Source organism: Mchenga conophoros, linkage group LG19 (genome assembly GCF_057382185.1).
Source record: "Mchenga conophoros isolate Kocher_MC1m ecotype Shallow Benthic linkage group LG19, M_conophoros_male_GT1.1, whole genome shotgun sequence".
Classification (NCBI taxonomy): Eukaryota; Metazoa; Chordata; class Actinopteri; order Cichliformes; family Cichlidae; genus Mchenga; species Mchenga conophoros.
In genome coordinates, this window is record NC_140544.1 from 23,193,732 (window position 1) to 23,204,847 (window position 11,116).

The 11,116-nt window shown below is 41.0% G+C and overlaps 2 protein-coding genes across 6 annotated transcripts in view; one reads left to right on the plus strand and one right to left on the minus strand.

Moving 5' to 3' along the window:
• The window catches only part of LOC146552295 (single-stranded DNA-binding protein 3), a 38,680-nt gene extending 34,682 nt beyond the window's left edge, over window positions 1-3,998 (plus strand). For 3 of the 5 annotated variants that reach the window (XM_085257088.1, XM_085257089.1, XM_085257087.1), the window contains one exon: window positions 1,187-3,998. In XM_085257088.1, the coding sequence (XP_085113214.1) occupies window positions 1,187-1,357 (171 nt within the window). In that variant the 3' untranslated portion in view covers window positions 1,358-3,998. Of the gene's footprint in view, window positions 1-904 lie in introns of all 5 variants that reach the window. The other 2 variants (XM_085257090.1, XM_085257091.1) reach the window with 1 other exon arrangement.
• Window positions 3,999-5,185: 1,187 nt separating this feature from the next.
• Window positions 5,186-11,116, minus strand: LOC146552296 (ankyrin repeat domain-containing protein 34C). The gene is made up of 4 exons (XM_085257291.1): window positions 10,904-11,116; window positions 10,253-10,435; window positions 9,762-9,978; window positions 5,186-8,253 (listed from the first exon to the last, which is right to left on the minus strand). The coding sequence occupies exons 1-4, from the start codon at window positions 11,114-11,116 to the stop codon at window positions 7,400-7,402; spliced, it is 1,467 nt and encodes a 488-aa protein (XP_085113417.1). The 3' UTR covers window positions 5,186-7,399.

Below are 11,116 nucleotides of genomic sequence, written 5' to 3' on the forward strand. Positions count from 1 at the left end.
ATTCCAAACGCCAGATCTGAATGAGGGTGGGGGAGGTGCCCTGCGCTCTTCCTTCTGACGATGCTGTCTGTGTTGAGCGCTCAGTGGATCTGCGCTCGACAGTGCAGCCTAGGCGGAGTAGTCGAACGCAGATTCACTGAGCGCTCAACACAGACAGCATTGTCAGAAGGAAAGTTGATAAAATAAATTACAAATGTTGTATTGTTCGATACATATGCGTACCGAACCGAAAGCACTGTATCGAACGGTTCAATATCGATACAAATATCGTTGCACCCCTAATATATATATATATTTTAGTGGATTAATAACTTGTGTTCTGCTTGCATTGTAGCCGCTTACTAATCACATACAGTTCCCTCTGTATCAGTGATGTGATTGCAGTTGATTGACATAAATGTTTGCTGCGCTTGAGTATATGATAAATACCTGCATTTTATTTCATTTTAAAAATGTACTATATGACTAGAAGTGGCAGTATCTGTAAGCCTTGTGTTGCATAAACAACTGTAATGCTCTCTTACCTTTGGCCTGAAGAGCCACCGGGTGCACAGACTAGAACTCGAGCCAAGCCTTAATCACTCGATTCAGCTAATCAGTAGCGGGGCTGGGTATCATCTGAGTTAAACAGCTGCTGGATAAATGATCATTAAAACTCCTAAATATCTGTTTGAAAGCTAGGATTCATTTCAGTCCATACAAATCATATATGTACTATTCCCAGCCCTTATTAGACATACAGCAGAAAGTTCTGATTGCCTGAGTTAAAGCTTGGCTTCAACCATAGTCTGAGCTTCCTCTAGCTTTGCAGGGCGGGGTTTGAGCGCCCTCTGGTGTTTAAATGTTGTCAGTGACATATCCACTCATCTGTGCCCTCCTCCCCCTTCCCTCTCTCTCTTTTCAGTATTCACCCAACATGACGATGAGTGTGTGATTTTATTTTCCTTTTTTTTGTATTTTCATTTATTTCTTTCCCCCTCTTTATTTTTTGTAACCTACACCTGATTTTTTTTTTTCTTCTTCAACTGAATCCTTACTTCACCTTGGACTGGATCACTTCCCTTCCTCCGCCCACACACACCCTCTGTCCCCTCCTCAAACGGGGACCCACTACTACCCAACCCACCACCCCGTTTTTGTTTTTTTAATTTTCCCCTCTTCTCACTCGGGAACTCTACGGCCACAGCCTTCTGGGACAGCCCTTGAGCATGCTGGGACTCTAATTAAGACGGGCCCTCCCGGCGCATGTAAGCTGGCTGCGGGTGTGAATAGGAAGCAGTCACAGAGCAACAGGAAGAGCCTCCTCTCTGACTCCGGCCCCAGCCTCCCTGGCTTCCTGTCAGGGTCTAGACAATGAGCGAGGGAAGGAGGACAAATGGAGAGAAAGGGGGAGAAAGGAGACTTGAAACACAGCCCTCCCCCTAATGACACAGTGTCAGGTCTCTCAGCAGCTGCCTGGAAGCGTCTCAACCACGACTTTGGATTTTTTTGTTTTGTTTTTTTAATCATCGTCTTTTGATTTGTTGCTGTTCCTGATGGGGTTATCGGTGGGTCGGGAAGAACCGACCTTCGTGCCCCCCACATTGTTCTCCTTGTGTGTACATTTGTAACAGAGGTGTTGTGATGATCAGTGAACAGGATTTTCCTTTTTTGTGTATGTATTGTATCATTGCTATTTTTATTATTGTTATTAATGATTATTGGTATGATCATTTTAAGATTAGGTTCTAATTTTCTGTTGTTTGTAAGGGCACATTTATTATGATGAAGACAGTATACGTGCACACAAATCGGTAATTATTTGCTGTGTAACATGAGGCTCCGTGTGAGCACACTGCCCCCTGCAGGTAAGATTTTATTCCTCACGGTACTAATTGGTTCTTTGTTTTTGTTTTGTTTTTTGGAAGGTTGGCAACTTCCTTTTATAAGATCTAAAATTTTAACTTGTTGCTCAGTAACTCACACCCGAAGAAGAGTCTCCTAGGTTCCCTGCAGTAAAATGCACAGCTCTATTTATTTATGTACTTTTAATTTGTCTTATGAATCATTGTTCCTTTTTTTTAAGTGTTATCCCTGTTTTTTTTATTATTATTATTTCTTTCTCAACTGCAGAACTAGTAGCAACTGTGTAAATATGCAGATCCACTCAGCAGCATCTTCTTATCTCCATCATTAGACCCCCCCTCCATCCATCCCGAAAGGTGCTGACGTTATCACGAGTCCAGTTTGACCACACTCACACCGCTCCCACTAATGCTTCCCACTGTTCACTCTGTCATGTACATACGTAACATGTTAGTCTGTCTGCTGACCTGTAGTGAACACTTGGATCGTTTTCATTTGCCGATGAGGTCCCCCACACACTGTGATGTCCGTCTGCACTTTGCGGGCGCTTGCTTTCACACACCGCTCATTTTAGCTTGCAGGTGTTTTCGTTCGAATATGTGCTGTCCTTCCTCTTTTTTTACGGTTGCTTGTGGTGAAATGGCTTCTGGCCATCTGCTGATCGGATCAACGGTGTTTTTTCTTTATTTTGGAGAATGGCAGGTTAGGAAGCAGCAATGGCATTGTTCTGTTGACTGTAGCGAGTGGCCTCCCTTCCATTTGCTTCCCTATTCTCACCTCTCTAATAGGCCAGCATTGACACACAAGACACTCAGTCACACACCACCCCTCTGATTTTTTTTTTTTTTTTTGGTACAACTCCATGTTTTAATTTTAATTTTTTTTGTAAATACTGTAAAATGCATTTTGATATCATTGACATGTTTTGATATTTCAAATCACGACTTTAACAGTTGATCAGAAACGAGCTGATTTGGGCAACTGTGTATTTGTTCAGAGAAGGCCTGTCTTTTACTCAGAAATAATATGAATGACGAGAGAAACGGAAACTGGAGCTGCTAAAGACTATTATGCTATTTCACCTCATCACAGACAAACGTGAGGCTTTTACTGTGCATCGACGCTGTTGTGTCAAGCGGTCCAGCGGGACAAGGGAGGAAAAACCTTTTGTAGTCGAGCTAATTCACTGTCACACACGTACCTGAAAAACTCAGCTTCAGATGAGATATGTCTTCTTCCTCTGCCTCTTTTATTGGAAATTTATTGGGGGCGAACAACCTACCTCTGTTTTTGCAAATTCATGGTCAAAAACAGAGGTAGGTTGTTTCCCCCCCCCAATAAATTGGGACATTTTTATAATTAAACTTGTGGTCTCTTGACACAACTGAATCGCAAAGGAGGGGTACAAAGGACACTGGCTCTCAATCCAAAGCACCAGGGACCAGAGTTCGTGCTTTACTATGAAGGAATTTTTTTAATCTATTTAAAAATGAGGCAAGAGAAATGTTTGAGAAAAGTAAAAATGGGGAAAAACAATAACACGTGGGACAGATTTGTTGCTAAGAAGCGGTGCAGGAAGAGGCGTTTTCCTCCCCTGTACTTTGAAATGCTGTTGTATAAAATGCAGTCCGACTTCTTTCTGTCCTGTAAGTAAAGCCGTCACAACGTTGATCATTTCTGTATTTCTATTGTGCTGATGTATAATACTGTAACATTCAGGGGTGGGGAGGGTTAAGAGAGGACTTTTGGGGGAGGGGGTGGGGAGTAAAGATTTTTTTTTTTTGTTTGTTTGTTTTTTGTTTTTGTTTTTTCCTGTTCAGTTCCTCATTTTTCCTCTTGATGACAAAGCAGTATTGAATATGAGGCAGTCTGTCCTTGGGGAGTTGCTTTGTATCTCATGTTAGGGTAGTTTCAGATCCTAAATGTCTTGTGTAGTAAAATAAGAGGTTCCTTCGTATGTTTCTTTATATTGTAAAGTTTCTTTAGACGAAAAAAAATATTACTTATTGGAAAAAAGGTGGGAATCTGCATTGATAATGTATTTTTTTTTTGTTTGTTTTGTTTAATTTTCATCAAGTTGTCAGTCGTTTTTTGCCTGTGTCCCCCTTGTTGTAGATACATATTAAAAATAAATAAAATGACTTCACTCCTTTTGCCATGAATATAAATTTTTGCCTCCAACATAAATGCAAAAGTTGATTAACAGGAGTCAGTTTTCAAAAGGTTTGAGTTTTTTCTTTCTAAATATTTGTTTCATACAATTTATATCTCCATTGTGTTCAATACAGAATCAACAAGAGAGCTGCAGCCAGGGATTAATTTATAATTCATTATTTACAGTTTTGCAGAAATTAAAAGCAGAAACCTTAAGTAACTTAATTCTAAGAATAATCCACTTTCCCATTGTTAGTGTGTTTGAGTTATTTGTTGACTGACTATTCTTATATCTTTTTCATTGCATTTCTTTATGTTCTGCTGGTTCACGTTGTACTTCTCTGACAAAACACTAGTGTTTGAACCCAGATATTTGTGAATGGTTTCCACAGCAAGCTTTGAGTTGATTGCTTGCTCATGTTGAATGAGAATTTAAGCAGGTATCCTCTAAAGTTAAATTAGTTAATAAACCGTACTCCATCTCAGCATCACAAGTCTGAGTATACAGTAAGCTCTGTAAGCTTTTGGGCAGCAGTACAATTTTTTTTTTCCTCCTAACTTGCCTCTGAACACCACCACAGTGTTAAATCAAACAATCAAAATGCAACTCAATTGCTGTTTTTCAGCTTTGAGTCATGGGGTCTAACAAAAGTGTTTCATTAATTGTTTAGGGATTTTTCAGAGGCTGTGTCTGTATCTAACTGAAAGTTTTGAGGGGAGGTGGAGCCTGTCCCAGCTGTCATACACCCTGGACAGTTTGTTAAAGGCTTAACACAGAGACCAAACCACTATTCATGCTAACATTCACATCTACAACATACATTTAGAGTCACCACTAGACAACATGCATATCTGGATTGTGGGGTGGAAGCTGGAGTATCTGAAGAAAATTAAAGCACTTAAAACATGTCTTATTGGGTTACGATCAGGTAACTGAGTTGGCGATTGAAGAATATCCCATTTACTTTCATTATCCAAGTGTTGTAGCCCTGCACACTTCAGAATTTATCCTGTGACTTCTATCAAAAGTCACACCATCAATAAAAACTCCTTGTTCCACTGGCAGACATATGTGTCTATACCATTGCCTTGACCATGTTTGATGGATGATGTGCGGTGCTTAAGATAGATCGTAAGTATTTCCTTTTCTTATCATCATGCAGTATGCTTCAAATCCTCTGTTCTGTTTATTTATTTATTTATTTATTTAGGACAGTGCATGTTAATGAACATAAATGTAAAAAAAAAAATTACATGAATGTAAACATACCAGATTATAGCCAAGGGCTAATTTCCATCTGTTGTCCTTAAGCATAAAAATAGACATAATAATTCATAAAAATTCATCATTCATTCATAATAAAAACTCCATCACCAAACTTACACATACACACCATTCTGTTCCCAAATAAAACATTAAAACTATACAACTTATACATGATCACACACTTGATTTGTCCATAACCAGTTTTTAACCTTTGCCTTAAACAAATTGAATGTCGAGCATTCTCTAATGGGTTGAGGAAGACTGGCCACCCTGGACAGAAAGGACGTTCTGCCCAAATGCTGTCCGTCTGTGGGGTATAAACAAGTCTCCTCGGATTGTAGCTCGAGTGGTCCTGTCTGAGCTTTCTTTATGCCTAATGAACTGCTTTAGTGGTGGTGGAGCAAGGGAGTGTAAGACTTTATATATTAAACTCACTCTTTTAAGTTTCACTAAGTTATTGAAGTTCAGTAATTTATGTTTTTTTAACACATGACAGTGGTGGTGGGAAGTCGGTTTTTTGTCAAGTAGTTTTAAACTTCTTTTATAAATGTTTTCAATAGTTTTAAGTGTTGTTGGACAAGCAAGTGACCAGGACGTCAAACAATAGTCCATATGAGAGATGATCATTGAGTAAAAATAAGTTTTTGCAACATTCATATTTAAATTATTACGTATATGATTAAAATTTCGATTATTAAATTTAAGTACCTGGGACACTTTATTTATGTGACTCTTGAAGGATAATGTTGGGTCTAGAATGACCCCAAGATATTTAAATTCTGGAGCTAATTCAAGCTCTACTCCATCCAGGAATATGTTTGACTGCTTCAAGTTTAAGGGGCGTTTTGAAAAATACATACCGACAGTTTTTGAGGTGTTCAACATTAGGCATGAGTCCTCCAGCCAGCTATGTATTAATGCTAAAGCAGCTGTAAGATCTTTTTCCACCTGCTGGACACTATTTGCTTGCGTATATATAACTGCATCATCTGCATACATTTGAGTAAATATATTTGGACAGACTTCAGGTAAGTTATTGATAAAAAGAGAGAACAATAAGGGCCCAAGAACAGATCCTTGAGGAACCCCTGTATCACAGTCTAAATATGGAGATTTAACCCCATCCAACACCACACACTGTTTCCTGTGTGAGAGATATGAGGCAAACCACTGAAGAGCCTGACTGGAGATATTAAACCGAGTCAATCTGGATAACAATATCTGATGGTTTACAGAGTCGAAAGCCTTCCTCAGATCTAAAAATACAGCTCCAACACAGGGACTCTTGTCCAGCAAGCTCTTCAAGTTCTCCACTAACATACACAGGGCAGTATCTGTGGAGTGGTGTGCCCGAAAGCCAAACTGCAATGGATGTAATGAGGGTTGGGTGTTTTCTAGGTGAGCAGTGAGGAGTTTAACCACCCACTTCTCAGCTATTTTAGATACGACCGGGAGTATGCTTATGGGGCGATAATTAGCCATGTCAGTCTTCACACCTGCTTTGAAAATTGGTGTAACTGCAGCAATTTTCCAATCTGTTGGGACAATGGAGTGTTTGAAAGACATATTCAAAACATGAGTTGTTGGACGTACAAGAAAATCCATATGTTCCTTTAGGAAGTTTGTGTTAATACCATATACATCAAGTGCTTTTGATTGTTTTAAACCTGTAATTAGTTTAGCAACTTCAGTGTCTGAAATATGAGTGATGGTGAACAAATTTTGACCAACATCATTCACATTATCAGAGCATATGACTGAGTCAAAGCTCTGACTGATCTCCTTAACAGATGAAATAAAGAAAGTGTTTAAGTTACTGGCAATAGATAGAGGCTCTCTAACAATAGAGTTATTTACATAAAGTTCAATTGTGTTTTTACTTTTGTTTGAATGACGGCCAAGTAATTTATTTAAGTGTTGCCAGATAATTTTACCATTACCTTTGGCTCTTTCAATTATATTTATAAAATTTTTTGCTTTGGCCTGTCTCAAACTTCTTGTTTGAGACAGTTCCTTCTCCAAACTTTTCTCTTCCCATGATTATACAATAGAGGCTAAAACTAGTCCAAGTACTGGTGAACCTAACTTGTAAAAATGACGCTGGGACCATTATCCTTCAAATATAATATGGTCTCACATTTCTAAATAGTTCATCCGTGTTCCTCCTTTTAGCTGTTCAAGCTGCACCGAGTGACGACGCAGTGACCTCCTGTTTCTCTCGTTGTAGCAGGAGGCAGAAGGAGGAACCAGTGAGGTGACGGAGGAAGCTGAGGGCAGTGGAGGGAGTAGAGCTGGCCTCACTGATGCTCTAGAGGGAGGAGAGGAGCTGGGTGGGTGAGGCAGAAACACCATGGTTCTGCTTTTGGCTGGTGAAACCTGGGTTGGAACCTGGAGGTGAGATGTGGATTGGCTTCCCAAAGGAGGGAGGTCAAGTAGAGGAGGGTCGACTGTGACAGAGGGGAGGGTATTCCTGCGGAGCTGGGAGTGAGGGGGCAGGCCGGTGGGGAGCTTTTTGTCTGAGAGTGACCCTGCAGGAGTGACACATCGTTTGAGGACCACGCTGCCGGGCGTTGCATGAGTCGAGCTCATCTCAGTGAGCGAGACGACAAAATGAGAAGTCTTCAAAGAGAAATCCTCATGGCTGCGGCTGTAATCCTCTCCTCCATATCCGTTATCTCTCCTTTGAACCTTGCCTCTTCTCCTCTCTTCCACTCTGGACTGATCAAAATGGGACTCCTTTTCTTCTTCCTCCTTTTCCTCACCCTTACTCCTTCCTCTCTCCCCTCTCAAATCCTCTCTGTCTCTCTCCTCCTGTGGGCTCCTCTCCCTCCTGCCCTCCTCATAAGCTCTGTTCAGACAGGCCAGGTTGTGAATCGCTAGCCAGGGTTCAGATGATATTCTCTGTCTGAGAGGGGGAGAGCTGCACCGGCTCAGTGGTTCACAGGAGGGACGTCTGCTGCTAATGCTGCTGCTACTTCCTCGTTGGCCTGGAGGAAGAAAAGAAGTCAGTTTTAGGGGTTAAAATCATAGATGTAGAAGCTGTTGAGAAGAGGCATCCTTTCTCTGTTGCTGTAATGTTTCTTCATATTTGTCATAAAGCTGGCTCCCTGTTGGATACATACAAGGCTTTTAATCTACCAATATAGTGTCTTAAAAAAGGTGAACATCTATGATAAAAGTCACTGATAATGTCTTGTTTAGAAGATATAAGCTGCAGCAGTCGTCACATTGTGATATCTCTGTCCCTGTGATTTACATCTGCCCACTTTGAACACCTCTCACAGTGCCACGCAGGAAGCCATGGCAATCCATCCTATTTCAGTCCAGAATAAAGCGAGGCAAAGCTACACATTCATATAAATATGTTGTGCATAGCGTGTGCTATAAATTCTAAAAATATTCAGCCAGGTTTTCCCCAGTTCATCACTTACCCTCACATGACACATCTTTCCCATAACAACCATCTGTCTTTATTCACTCTGCTTCTATGGTACAAATCGAGTTCATAGACGGGACCTGTAGCTTCCTTCATTACAAGCTTCACTCACCCTGGCAACACATGTTCATTTTCTCTCCTCGGGAATGAGCGTGCAGCTAATGATTTCAACCACAAGGCATTTATTCTCATCTGTCTAGACTTGTTTTTGTTCAGTGCTGATCTGCTATTATCCAGGAGAGGCAAGTGTCTGCATATAGAGATTGCAGTATTGATCTGTTTTAAGGCGGTATAGCCAGACAACTCTGATAATATTATTCAGAGCCGGTTAGGGAATCCGTTATGCTGTGGGGGGAGTGTTTTGTTGACATGGATCGGGTCCGCTAATCCTTTAAAGAGAAGCGTCTCTGAAAATCAGAACTCGTCCTGTGATGAAATGTTTCTGTTCAGATGGAAAATGCCGTGAGGGCTGCAGTAGCAGTTCTGACTGGTTTGGTGTGGTCAGAAGTGCAGCTTTGTTGGAACTTTAACTAAAACCAACAGTCGTGTCAGTGTCTTTAAATACAGTTGTGGTCAGAAGTTTACATGGAGTCATCACGGGCATGGCTGTCAAGATCATTTTCGGCTTTTAATGATTTCCTTTGAATTCTGCTTTTTCCAGGGTGGAATGATTATACAGCAGACATCTTTATTGACTTTAAAAAACAAGAATTGGATGCACAAGTTTTTTTCAAGTATACAAGGAACTCACTGAAGATCTAAGAAATAGAACTGAAGATTCAAACAAACTGGTAATGTCTCTCTGAGCCATTTCTAAACAACTGCATATTCCAATATCATCAGTTCAAACGGTTGTATGTAAGTACAAGTTATTCAGATATGTCTTAATAACTTGGGGATTAGAGAAATTCCAAAATAAATTCAAATGTATGCACCCAGTTCTTTTTATTTAAGACATTGAAGGTGTACAGCCATTTCAGTGTACAGCCTGCTGGTGTGGGATACACCATAATTCAATTAAACCAAGGCATTTTCCTGTAAACAAAGCTCATTACTCACTTGTTGCTCTGAAGTTGAAGATGTTTTCGCCCTCGGGTGAGTTTGGCGAGCCTGTCTTCAGGACTATGTCAGATGGGGACATGCAGGACACCGGTGAGGTGTTTGGGGATGGGAGAACATTCAGATAGCGTCTGGTCACAGGGCCTCCATGCACACCCACCTCCGTGGCAATGATGATGATGTCACGACCTCTGACCTGACATGCATCCATCAATACCTGAAGTACAAGAATGCTGGTAAAGTAACTTTACAGGTCTTGTGGAGGTGTTGAAATCTCCTTCTTTTGGAGTTCTATTACATCCTGGTAGTTTTAATGATAATCATTTAAAATGAACTAAATTATATCAATTAATTGAAATGAACTCCATCTTAGGATGGTATAGGGTTAAAACCCTAACTTATAAACAATGCAAAACCTCATAATATCCTCTTCCATCCTTTAAATGTATTGATTCACACTTCATTTCATTTTTTCTTTGCTCCTTACTAACCTTCAGAGTAGGCTGATGCTGCGCGTTGATGGCGTAGACCAAAGCTGAGGCTCCAGAGTAATCCTCCATGCTTGGGTCGGCTCCTGCAGCAAGGAGTGTGGCTGCGACCTGAGCTCCCGCACGCTCCATACAGGCGTACATCAGCGCAGTACGCCCCGCCCGGTCTTGTGCATTAGGATCTGCCTGATCAGTGCAAAAGATCCAATTGAGTGATTAATTCAGTGATAAATGGTTATCCCAGAAGGGACATGGTCCGGTGTTAGGAGTCACTCGGAAAGCTCAAGTGTATATTTTATAGAAACCAAATTTAGCAGAACTCTGTGCAATTTGGCTAATGCTCTCTTAATTAGAACTGATCTGGCACTGTTGCTTTTGTGTTGTGGCTCTCAACTGTGACTCACAGTGTGTTATATTCTGTTCTCCGGTGCCAGCATGTTCAGGAACACCCTTTTAGTTGGATGGGGTACACAAGCAGAGCTGGATAGATCACAAGCCTGTTTACTATGCATTAAAAGTTCTCCTCTCTTAGAGCAAGTACAGTTTTTTATGCATTAAAAATACACCTAAGTCAATAAACTGCTGAACTTGTATGCACATGTTTACATTCAAGTGTCTGTATTTAATGGTGACTATTTGTCACTGAGGACTGACCTTGTTCTGGAGGAGGTATGTGAGGAGCTTAATTGTCTCAGACCCAGCAGGCTCCCCTCTCAGGGCCTTGCAGGCAGCCAGCAGAGCTGTCTCTCCTTTAGGGTTGCGCCCATTTACCTCTGCTCCACCGTCTACCAGCAGACGGACCAGACGGAGCTTCCCAGAGGATGCTGCACTGATGAGCGGGCTACAGTCTGACAGAGGGTCCAACAT